The sequence below is a fragment of the Onychomys torridus genome, chromosome 8 (assembly GCF_903995425.1).
Source record: "Onychomys torridus chromosome 8, mOncTor1.1, whole genome shotgun sequence".
Taxonomy (NCBI): domain Eukaryota; kingdom Metazoa; phylum Chordata; class Mammalia; order Rodentia; family Cricetidae; genus Onychomys; species Onychomys torridus.
Window position 1 is genome coordinate 64463936 of NC_050450.1, and position 12869 is coordinate 64476804.

Sequence of the window (12869 nt, forward strand, 5' to 3'; positions counted from 1 at the left end):
GAAAAACAAAAAAAAAAAAAAAAAAAAAAAACCACTGCACTCTTCCTGCCAACTCCTCCCAGCATTCAGCAGCATCCCTTCTGCTCAGACCACACACACTCAGTGGCAAGACTGAATTCCCGAGTATGCCCAGGACAGTGACTGGTACCCAGTAAACATCTGCTTAGTGAACAAATGAAAAACCCAAAGTCGGGCATGGTGGCACACATCTGTCATCCCAGTGTCAATGAGGCAGAGGCAAGGGGATTATGCTGGCTATACAGTGAAGATCATGCTGGGCCATATTGGACCTTGTCTAGAAAGAGAGAAAGAAGGGGGATAGAGAGGAGGGGAGGGAGGGAGGGAGGGAGGGATGAAGGGAGGGAGGGAGGGTTGAGCCAGTCTACTTGGCTTCCCCTCAATTTTCCAGCTTCTAACTTTGAATCACTGTAAGAAACCCCTCTAGGCAAATCACACAACAAGAAAACATAACGAAGTATCTACAACCTTACATTCTAAATGCTGCTGTAGGCTGGGCTTTGCTCCTGCCTGCCTCCCTCCACTTCCCCTCCTATGTTGTAAGACCTCAGCTCATAACACAAAGTTCCGTGAGGTGGGAGGGAGACTCACAAACTATAGGGACAAAATTTCTAATGATGTGCTCTGCAACCCAAGAGCTCCATGCTGGCTCCACTGGCCAGCTGACCCAGTCCGTCACAGTGGGATTTGATTTGAACTTAATGTCATTTGTTTATCACAGCAGTCACAACACACAGGGTAAGCCGGAAGCCACTGGGAAGAAGGAAACCTAAAGCTGTACACTTACTTGCTCTGTCGGGAACAGAGTGTTGATATACTCAACGGCATTGAAGTCAGCTTGATCGAGAGGATCCTGGCTTGGAAATACCTACATAAAAACAGAGGTTATTGATTAAAGCATCACTCTGGACACCACAAATATACACAGGTCTGTTTTGGCTTTCTTGGTTTTGGTTCCAATTAGAAGGAACAGGACCAGCAGGATGACTCAGGGGCCAAGGGACTTGTCATGCAAGCCTAGCAACCTGAGTTGGATCCCCAGAATCCACTTCACAAAGTTGTCCTCTGACCTCCACAGACATGCTGTGACATGTGCACCCACACATGGCATTACATATATACACAGAATAATACCAAAACAAGGAAATAAAAGTATAATAGGGGGTTCAAAATTTAATCTTTGTATTAGACAGTAGGTTCTTGAAGACAAAATAAAAAACAGAAAAATTCCAACTTTTTCATTCTCTCTCTCTTTTTTTTTTTTTCAAGACAGGGTTTCTCTTTGTAGCTTTGGTGCTTGTCCTGGATCTTGATCTCACTCTGTAGCCCAGGCTGGCCTCGAACTCACAGAGATCCACCTGGCTCTGCCTCCTGAGTGCTGGGATTAAAGGCGTGCGCCACCACCGCTCAGCCACTTTTTCATTCTATAATGCTTCCCATATAATGGATTCTCAAGAAAATGTGGACACAGGGATGGAAGAGACAAGAGTGGAGAGCCATGAGAAGCAGAGGCCAAGCAGCGCCGGCAGCCAGCAGAAGCAAGGAAGGCCAACACAAGAGTCTTTCTGAGTCTTCAGAGCAAGTGTGGGCCTGCAGACTCCATTTTCTGATGTTGTCTATTGTTTTGTTTTTTTGAGAGATGATCTTACTATGTAGCTCAGGCTACTCTACAATTCATTATACGGCCCAGGCTGGTCTTGAACTGGTCCTCTTGCCTTAGCCTCCCAAGAACTTGGATTACAGAGGTATGCCAGAATGCCTGGCTCCTACTAATATTTTTGATTCAAGATTTTAGACTTCTAGCTGGGTGGTGGTACACACCTTTAACCTCAGCACTCGGGAGGGAGAGCCAGGCAGATTGCAGTGAGTTCCAGGCCAGCCTGGTCTACAGGGCAAGATCCGGGACAGGCACCAAAACTACAGAGAAACCCTGTCTCAAACAACCAAAAAAAAAAAAAAAAAAAAAAAAAAAAAGTCACAACTTGAAAAATAGGTAAGAGGGTGGGTTATAAAAGGCTGGGACATGGTGTCCACCTGTAATTGGAGCGCTTGGGAGATAATGTGTGTGCACCCGTGTACCAGAGTGACTATGGAGGATGGGAACTCAAGGTCAATTTCAGCTGCACAGTGAGTAAAGGCCTCCACAAGGCTTTCCAACACAGGCATGTGGGGGCAGAGACTGACAGGATTAGACTCAGCAGGTAAAATCATCTCCACCAAACTTGAAGGCCTGACTCCAGTCCCTAGGTCCCACATGTTGCAGAAGAGGGCTGACTTGACTCTTGCAAGTTTTCCTCTGACTCTGTGGTGCACATGTACACATGTACACACACACACACACACACACACACACACACACACACACAGATGTAATAACTAAAACAACAACAAAACCAAACAACAACAAAAACCACAGAAAAATCAGTGACGCCCTGGGTACTGAATGTTACCAGCTCATGACATATATCTCTGTAAAGCAATCTTCAGAGGAGCAGCCTTCCTATGAAATTTAAGGTTAAAGAATCACGGCCAGGTGGTGGTGGCAGCTGCTGCATACGCCTGTGAGTTCGAGGCCAGCCTGGTCTGCACAGTGAGTTCCAGTGCAACCAGTGTTAATATTCTGATCCCACTCCTCAGGGGACTACCCTGTATCCTGACGTAAAAGTCTCTTTCTAAGGAAAAACTCCACCCATTTCTCCCTCTCTCTCTCTCTCTCTCTCTCTCTCTCTCTCTCTCTATTGGTTTTTCAAGACAAGGTTTCTCTGTAGCTTTGGAGCCTTTCCTGGACTAGCTCTATAGACCAGGCTGGCCTCGAACTCACAGAGATCCACCTGCCTCTGCCTCCCGAGGGCTGGGATTACAGGCGTGCACCACCACCACCCGGCTATCTCTTATTATAATAAACTCTCCACGTGGATGCATCGTCTGGGTTGTGCATTACTGGCCATCACCATGCCCTGCATGGTTTGCATCTGCCCAGTCCATGGCTGCATCTTCTCAGCATATTTCCCTGCATGTGTGGGATACCCTTGGGGGTCTCCCTGCATAATAAAAAAATCATAACAGCAAGGGTTGCATGGAGAAACACTGTCTCAAAAAACAAAACAAAAAGAGAATCAGAGAGATGGCCCAGAGTTAAGAGTACTTGCTGCTCTTGCAGAGGACTTGAGTTCAGTTCTAAAACTCATACAGTAGCTCCCCGAAACTGCCTCTAACTCCTATTCTAGGGAATCTTCTGGCCTTCAAGGGCTCCCAAATGTATGTGGCATACACAAACTCACTCAGGCTCACACATAAACACAAAATAGTAAATAAGTAATTTTTTGATTTAAGAATAAGAAGGAATGAATCAAAAAGTCTTCTAAGAAAGGCAGAAGATGGTTATTAGGAGAGTTTGTGGCTTCCATGATATAAACGGCAGGCGGAGGCAAAGTCAGTGAGAGACGAAGCTTGGCATTTTATTTAAAAGCTTAGAATTTTCACTTCTGTACTATCCACCTATGGTGGGGATACACCACACAAACGTGTGATTATATAATTAATTAAATGCCCTCAGCAGAGGGAGTGCTGGGAACAGGGCCTGCCACTGTGATGGGTATGAGGAAGTCGGTGAATTATCCACTTCCGCTGACTGCTCCCAGTTCCTGCATTCCTCTCCTCCTGCTCCTGGGCACTAAGAGAGTTCATCCCAGGCATTAAGAGATTTCACACAGCACAGCCCTTGACTTAAGCTACTCGTCCGGTGACACCTAAAAAGAGAGTGCCTGACTCCAGCGTTGGCAGAGAAAACACTAGAGTTATCAGAAGACCTTTAGACCCTGAACTTCAGGGGCACTTTAAAGAATTTTGCTGGGGTTGGGGATGTAGCTCAGTGGCTGCTGTACAAGTACTTGCAGGATGTCAAGTATCTACTGACTACCCTGAAAACTCGAGAATAGAAAATGTAGTGGGGCATGGTGGCACAGGCCTTTAAGCCCAACGCTCAGAAGACAGAGGCAGGCAGATGTCTGAGTTCTGAGTTTGAGGCCAGCCTGGTCTACAGAGTGAGTTCCAGGACATCTAGGGCTACACAGAGAAACCCTATCTTGAAAAAAATAAAAGTAAAGAAAATGTATTATAACATGTGATAAGAACTACAATGTGATACTCTGATATTTCCAATTCAAACAGTGATTGACTGTATTGTTTCTTCCATCAGAGTCCAGGAAGTGCAGCTGGAATGTAGGCATTTTCTGGCTGAAGGAAACAGATGCTGAAGGAACATGGCCCCAGCACTTCAAGTTTTACCCAATGGGATATCAGTCTTGGGATGTAACAAATGCAGTTTGTAGAAGCAAAGCTAGCATCCTGCCAAAACACACACAGAAAATCTGTAAGTGGGACAATATAAGCACTGAATTTAGTACAGTGGCAGATCCAAGGCTAATTATTAATGGTCAAGCTGGGTCTACCAAGTGAGTTCCAGGGCAGCCAGGGTTACACAGAGAAGCTCTGTCTCAAAAACGCAAACAAAATGTACTAATTGCTCACATATACTAATTAGTAGTAGTAGAATTCATGTTATTGGGCAAACTTCCCCATAGTCATTAAGTGAGGCACACTCTTCCCTTTTCTTTCTTTTTGCACTCATACTGGGGATTGAACCTAGATCCTCAGGCACATAAGACAAGTGCTTTAGCACAGAGCCATATCCCCAGCTCCTAACATGCTTTTTCTTACATCATAGCCCCATGTCAATTCCTTAAAGGAAGATCTTTTCCCTTTGTTAAGACCAAAACCGCCGGGCGGTGGTGGCGCATGCCTTTAATCCCAGCACTCGGATCTCTTTGAGTTCGAGGCCAGCATGGGCTACCAAGTGAGTTCCAGGAAAGGCGCAAAGCTACACAGGGAAACCCTGTCTCGAGAAAAAAAAAAAAAAAAAAAAAGAAAGAAAGAAGAAAAAAAAGAAAAGAAAGAAAAAGAAGAACAAAACCTATTCGGGGCTTAAACAATTACTTCTAATGTCTTTACCATAAATTTTAATATACTGGACAAGGGGATTTAGTCAACAAGAGAACTTCTTGTCAGGAAGTGAGGATTCTTAGGAATATTCACCAACATAACCCAAATAACAGAAATTCTCAACTTTTTAACATGTTTATTCTGTTTATGTGTGTGGGACCTATGTGTGTGTTGGGGAGGGGACGATGACGACACACGTGTATGTGTGCAGGTCAGGAGTAGTTCTCTCCCTCTACTTTGAGGGTTCTTGGGCCACCAGGCTTGGTGGCAAAGTGCCTTTACCCACTGAACCACCTCGCTGGCCCTCAACCTTTTATCACGGTAAAGGTCTGTCTTAGTTTGCTTTCCATCGCTGTGATAACACGCCCTGACCAAAAGCAACTTGGGAAGAAAAGAGTTGATTTGGCTTCCAAGGGCATCATCAGGTGAAGCCATGGCAGGAACTGGAGCAGAAACCATAAGGAACGCTGCTTACTGGCTTGCTTTCCATGGCTTGCTCAGCTTACTTTTCTATACAACCCAGACCCAGCTGCCCAAGGGTGGTACCTCGCACAGTGGGCTGGGCCATTCTACATCATCAATCAAGAAAATGCCCTACTGACTTGCCCATGGGCCAATCCGATGGAAGCAATTCCTCAACTGAGGCTTCCTCTTCCCAGGTAACTCCAGCTTATGCCAAATTCTTGTTTCTCCCTCTCCACCTCCCTCACCAGCACAAGAGCCATTTTCCCAGTATAACACCCCCGCCCCCGCATCCCCCGCTCAATGACACCACTTGTTTCCGGAGTGAAAGTCTCCCGCTGCCAACTCCAAGGGCTTAACTCGAGAAACGGGAGAAGTAGCACTAGTTTGGAAAATGAATGAGGTCTCACAATCTCCCATAACCTGAATTATCCAGTCAAAAAGCACAGCATCTCGGCCCAAACCCAGCAGGGCGTGACAACCTGAGCCTAGAGAGGACAACCGAACCTAGAGCTCAGTCCATGAGCTGAGAAACCCATTCCCACCTCCACCTCCACCAAAATCCAGACCCCTCTGCGCACCAGGCCGCCACCCTTCCAGCCTAGGAGGGTGGGTTCCGCCGGACCCAGAGCTGCCCCCTCCTCCGGAGCTCCCTCCTGAGGGGGTGGAGCGCTCACCTGCTCGATAGCTAGTTGCACCTCAGGCGTGAGCTGCAGCACGGCCTCCAGCTCCTCTACGAACTCCAGTTCCTCCTCCTCCATCATCCTGCCGCTCAGCCCCGACGCCCCGCTCCAACCCTGCTCCTGCGCTGTCACCAGGGCCCCAGAACTGCAACCCACCAGGTACAGCGCTCCAGAAAGCCGCTATTCTTACAGCTAGCCCGGCACTTCCGGAGAGCCAGGCACTTCCGGAAACCTAGGGACTCTGGGATAGCGGAGGACTGACCTCTGGTGGCATGGCTGTCAAGTCCCAGGATTATCGTTAGACAACCAACCCTTAACCACAGGTTCCCTGGTCGCCCATAGCCAATCCTTAAACCGATGGAGGCCCTCTCCACCTCGCCCATGGCGCGTCCCCCCACCGGCGCCTATGTGTCGCGGGAGCGCCCCAGAAAGCGGCAGCCCCGGCAGTGTCGCGACGGATGGGCAGCAAGCCCCGGGGGCTGCGAAGCTAGCGTGCCACCACTCGCTGGGCCCCTTTGGTAAGGGCTATGTGTCCCCTCACTGCCATCGGGAGTGAAATGACCCCAGCTGGTAAGTGGCAGTGTTGCCAAGGACATTTGAAGGTTGGGAGAGCGCCTGTTTCTTAGCTAAGGATCCACTGGGCAGAGTTGTCTGAATCCTCCTTGCTAGGCTAGGGGTTGGAGGAACAAAGCGACCCAACGTTGTGAAGTGTTTTTTTTGAGACCTAATAATATCCGGGCTGTACACCCATCTGTGTTTACACTCTTGATAAGCCTATGATCTTGAACAAAGTACTCTGATCTGCCCTGCTTATGCTACGTTAGATGAGGTGAGCATTAAATATTGGAAGTATTATGCAAATTTAAGCTGGTAGTACAGGAAATGTTAGGATGTCTAGCCTCGTACATCACAAAGAGAGGAGCCAGATCACCCTGTGGAACCACTTTTCCAGTACGACCTGGAACAATGAGGGAGTTGCAGCCAAGGGAAGGTTGCCTTACCAGTTCAACATTGTGAAACCCTGGATGCAGGAGCTCTGGCCCTGCTGAACTTATATATTTTTTTGAAGTTGCTTCAGTAATATTATATATAATATATAATTTGCTCTATTTCATTTTTTTAAAAAAACATTGCAGTGTTGGGGATGGAACTTTATTGTTGTTTTAGTTTGCAAAAAAAAAAAAGAAATTGTGTGAGCAATCTAATTTTTAGCAACAAAGAAATGCATAAAAGCATAAATTGCAGGAGGAGAGTGGGGGAACAGCAAGATGGCCAGAAGAACACTTGTGCCCAAGCCCCATGCCTGAATTCACCCCAGAACCCACATACATGGTGGGAAGAGAGCCCTCACTCTCACAAGCTGTCTCCACACATTTGGCACATACATATATATTACTGACTCATAAATTATGGTTTTTATCATTATTTAACGACATGGGAATGTGCACACAATGTATTTCAGAAAGTAGAATATGTATTTCTGAAAGCAGTATTGGCTGGGTGTGATGGCACTAGCCTATAATCTCAGCACTTGGAAGACTGCAGCTGGAGGACAAGGGGGTAAGGCTGGCTTCAGCCACACAGTGAGTTTGAGGCCAGCCTGGGCTACATGAGACCCTGTCTCAACCAAAAGTCAATGACAAGGAAATCTTTTTTCTGCATTTTTCCCATATGTCTGCAATAAACATACAGTATTATCAGAAATTGTAGGCGCCAGCTTTTATTATTAGAAAATATAGGTGCCAGCTGGATGTGGTAGCACATGCCTGTAGATACCAGTACTCTGGAAACTGAGGTAGGAAGATGGAGAGTTTGAGGTCTCTGAACTATGTGGTGAAACTGTCTCAAAAATCAGCAGTTAAAAGTGCTTTCTGTTCTTCTAGAGGATCCAGGATTCAAGTTCAGTTCCCAGTACCTTCATTGAGCAGCTCACAGCCACATATAACTCCAGCTCCAAAGCATAAAACATCCTCTTCTGGCCTCCAAGAGCTCCCACAAACACAAGGCAGACAAACACACGTATACATAATTAAAAAAATAAAGGGGCTAGGTCTGAGCTGGTTGGGAGGCAGAGACAGGAGGATCTCTGTGAGTTTGAGGCCAGCCTGGTCTACAGAGTGAGTTCCAGGACAGCCAGGGCTACACAGTGAAACCCTATCTTCAAATAAATAAATAAAATAAAGGGGTTAGAGAGATGGCTCAGCAGTTAGGAACATTGGCTGCTCTCCCACAGGAGCTGAATTCAAGTCCCAGTACCCACATGGCAGGTCACAGTGGTCTGTAACTCCAGTTCCAAGGGATCTAGCACCCTTTTATGGCTTCCTTGGACACCAGGCATGCACATGGTATACAGATGTATATGCAGGCAAAACACCCATATACAAATTAAGAAATTTTAAAAAGTGATAAAACAAAAAGAAAGATGAACGGAGGTACAAGGGAGTGGAAAGGGAAAGGAAACCACGTGTACCATTCCTAAAGGAAAATCTTTTTATCTATTGTTTTATTTTTCTATTGTAAATTATTTCTAATTTGCATACAGTAAAATCAGCCCTTTTCAGTTTCCAATGCCATGAGCTTTGATAAATGCATATAGTCATGTAAGAACATCACCATCCAGTTAGGACGTTGCCATAATCCCTCCACTTTTCTTCACATCCACTCTATCATCTGGAAACCACTGGCCTGAGTTTTAGCCTTAGAGTTCTGACTTTTCCAGAATGTCATGCAAATTCCACATAAATGGAGTCATGCTGCATGTCGCCTTTTGAGTCTTTCTTCTCGCACTTAGCATAATGGATGTGTGACTCACCCATGTCATTTGTTTGTCACCAGTTTGTTTCTTGCTGTGCAGTACTCTGTGGATTTGTTTATCTACTCACTGACTGGGAAACACTTGAGTTGTTTTCGGTCTGAGGAGTTGTGAATAAAGCTGCTATAAACATTCCTGTCTACATTTTTGTGTAAGTTTTCCGTTCACTGAGGTGCAGACATAAGATTGCTAAGTGAGCCGGGCGGTGGTGATGCACGCCTTTAATCCCAGCACTCCAGAGGCAGAGGCAGGTGGATCTCTGTGAGTTCGAGGCCAGCCTGGTCTACAGAGCGAGTTCCAGGAAAGGTGCAAAGCTACACAGAGAAACCCTGTCTCAGGAAAAAAAAAAAAAGATTGCTAAGTGGTATGATCTGTGTTTATAATTATAAGTAGGAGTACTGTGTTCACATTATCACTGACAAAGCTTAAGAGTTTCAGATACTCAGAGAGTTTCTTTTTAATGATGATAGTAGCTAATGTTTCCTAATGCTTACTATATGTCATGCACATACCAAGCACACTACATACCTTGACTCAATCCACAGAGCAATTCTGAAGTTTGTAATTACCATAATCCCAATTTAACAGTTGAGGGAGTGGAGAGCTGGTTCAAACAAACACAACCACCTCAATCCTATGGCTAAGTGTTTCTGTCACTCATTCAGTACTCATATTCAACACCTGTTCCTACCGGTGACAGGCAGCTAGGCTGGGTGCTGAGTTCAGCAAAGAACCAGATACACCAAATGCCTGCCACCACAGGAGATAGTATTCATACAAATAAAGATGTAATTGTGATAGGTCCAAAGCCAGACAAGGACAGTGCGCCCTGGGAGATGTGCTAAGAGATAGTGGGTGTGGACGCCGCTGGGGAAGCTTTCTCTTCGGAAGTGATCTTTAAGCTGCAGCAATGCGGAAGAGAAGGGATGATAAACCAGACTGTGTGCAGAGCCAGGAAGAAGAAAGGGCCTGGCTAGGAAGTGGGATTTTGAAAGTCAAGGGCAGAGTGGTACAAGCAAAGGCTAGAGAACTGGCTGGAGCCAGATGCTTTGGTGTTGAGAGTTGTCGTAAGGAAAAGGATAGCCTTTAAAGGACCAGAGGCAGAGGAGTGGTGACACCAGGTTCATTGCTGTCACCAACAGCTGCGCCCTGTTCCCTTCCTCTGTTTGGGAGCTGCGTGGATTGTCACAGAGAATCTAGAAGCATGTCCAGTCCAGATTCATACTGTTTGGTTCTTGCTGCTTGTCCTTTGCATCTGTTGTCAGTGGTCACTGTCTGCTACCACCTGAAACCGTTCTTCCTTCTGAAGCTCCCAACTCCAATATTAATAACAATATTCAATGCAAGTTCAGCTTAGAGGATTTGTACAGTACAAAAAACAAAACAAAAACTGTAGGCTGTTTAAAAGAGTCCAGGTAGACACTAGTTTAAAAACTGCATTGTGACTGTCGTGATAGCTCAGCGGAAAAGACACTTGCCACTAAGCCTAATGACCTGAGTCCCTGACACCCACAGGGTAAAAGGAGAAAAACAAATCCCACAACTTTCCTCCACCTCGATCTTACATTTCTTCAGAGACACACTGCACACAGTTCCCTGATGGCCTGCTAATCCACTGAGTGGGGTTCGGCATGCAATTCAGGGAGTTCAAGTTGCTATCTTCTCACACCCACACATACACACCATAAATAAATGTAACAAGAAACTTGTTTTTAAAATGCATTAGGATAAGCAATGACAGGCCAAGCTGTTTATAATAAGCAAAGAGAGAAATACCTTTGCCTGGAGAAAAGCAGATGGCATGACTTTAATATAAATATGGTGTGGAAGTTTATAGAGGAGAGAGATTTGTATATGAAAATGAGCTTGTGATAATCTCACAAATGAGCTGGGCTTTTAAAAACCATTTCCTGTTATTCTGTGGCATGGGGTACAGGTGATACAAGGTATTATAGAGAACTTACTTAATACTTTGAAATCCCACACATAAGGCATGCATCCAGTCTCTAACGCTTGGAAGTGAAGGAGCTGGGGATGTAGCTCAGTCGGTGCACAAAGCCCGGAGTTTGATTCCCAGCACAGCATACCCTGGGTGTGCAGATCCATGACTGCAGTCTCAGCATTTGGAATGGAAAGCAGGAGGATTAGAAGTTAAAGGTCACCCTCAGCTACATATTGAATTTAAAGTCGGTCTAGGAGCCATAAGACAATCAATAAATGAAGCAAAACTAAATCTTGAGGAGCATGCCCTTTGACAGGTGATTGGAAACCAGATGTGGTGGTACACACCTGTAACCTCCGTCGGTACCCGGGAGGTTCAGGAAGGATGATGGCAATTTGAGCTTCACCTGAACTACATAATGCCATTCTACTTCAAAAGAGACATAAATAAAAGGAGTGGTCTAGCAGGCTGTGAGGGAACTGTGCATGGTCTGTCTCTGAGGAAACGTAAGAGTGAGGCAGAAAGACAACAGAAATCCCTAAAAAGGGATCTCCATAATGTTTCTGGCTGTGCCAGTAGAAGGTGGTGTGAAGGATACAGGAAGTGATTTGGACGGTCTTTGCTAGTGAGATCTGGTAAGCTAAGTTTAACCCCTTTCTGTCAATTTAGTGTATCTAACTCTAACTGTTTTGAGGGAGCTGTACTCTAAGAGACACTGTGGATGGTGTTCTTTTTATAAGATCGAGACAGGGTCTTGGGGGCTGGGGAGATGGGTAAGAGCACTTGCTAAACAAGCATGAGGACCTGAGTTCAGATCCCCAGCCCCCATGGAAAAAGCTGGGCATGGCTGTCATGCCAGTAACAGCATGGTGGAATGGGGCAGGCAGATTGAAGGTTGATGGTGAGCCAGTCTAGATGCCAAGCTTCATTTCAGGGAGAGACCCCCGTCTCCAGGTAAGAAGGCAGAAAGTGATAGAGCGGGCCACCCACAGTTCTCGGCTGACCTCCATGTGTGCACCTATGCACACCGCAAATATACATTCTAAATACACAGAGAGGAGAGAGTGAGCCCCAGTGTCTACCCTGGGGATTAGACCCAGAACCTCGTGCATGCTAGGCAAGTACTCTGTGTGAAGCTATACCCCAGCCCTGTATTTACTTTTCATTTTAAGACAAGGTCTCATTAATTTGCCAGGCTGGTCTTGATCCCACTCTATAACCCAGGCTAGCCTTGAACTTGTGGTCTTTCTACCTCAGCCCCCAGAGTGTTTAGAATTACAGTCCTGTACCACTAGGCTTGAGTAAGACTGTTGTTATACCATTTCAGCGTCCCTCTCTGTAACCTCCAGATGCTTTGTGCCCCAGCACTATAACAACTAAGTTACAGGATGTCAAAATGACCTGGTTTATGACCATTAAATATTACTAGTACCTTCTTCTCCCTGGGTGGGTGGTCCACGCTTTTAATCCCAGAATGCAGGAGGAAGAGGCAGTTGGATCTCTGTGAAGATGTTGCCACCCACAATAACTGGAATCAAATGTGGTGCTGCGTAAGAGCCCTAAGGACCATTTTGGAAATGGGGTGGAGGTGTGGCCTTTGGCTATACCAGTGTTAGAAGGAGGTACTACTATTAGCACTCTGTTTTGTATTGTTTGAGGCAGGCTCTCACCATATTGTTTAGCCTGGCCTGCAACTTGATATGTAGCCCAAGCTGGCACAAATACTACAATACTCCTGCTACCATCCTGGAAAACAGGCTTGTGCCACCACACCCAGTTTTCTGCGACCATTGTGAAATAGAAAAACATATTGAACCAGGGTAGTGGCCCGCACCTTAAAATCCAGCACTCAGGAGAAAGAGGCAGGCAGAGCTCTGAATTGTAGCTAGTCTGGTCTATAGAGCAAGTTTCAGAATAGCCAGGGTGCACAGAGAAACCATGTTTTGAACCC

General features: G+C 46.0%; 2 protein-coding genes across 2 annotated transcripts in view; one reads left to right on the forward strand and one right to left on the reverse strand.

The window, feature by feature from the left end:
• Positions 1–6386, reverse strand: part of Vps53 (VPS53 subunit of GARP complex) — a 146222-nt gene extending 139836 nt beyond the window's left edge. Inside the window, exons 1-2 of the mRNA XM_036196517.1 lie at positions 6159–6386; positions 806–886 (exon numbers count right to left, since the gene is read on the reverse strand). Of these exons, the coding sequence (XP_036052410.1) occupies positions 806–886; positions 6159–6245 (168 nt within the window). The 5' untranslated portion in view covers positions 6246–6386. The remainder of the gene's footprint in view (positions 1–805; positions 887–6158) is intronic.
• A 15-nt stretch (positions 6387–6401) lies between these two features.
• Tlcd3a (TLC domain containing 3A) overlaps positions 6402–12869 on the forward strand; it is a 29725-nt gene continuing 23257 nt past the window's right edge. The window contains exon 1 of the mRNA XM_036196520.1: positions 6402–6734. The gene's annotated coding sequence lies outside the window, so the exon portion shown is untranslated. The remainder of the gene's footprint in view (positions 6735–12869) is intronic.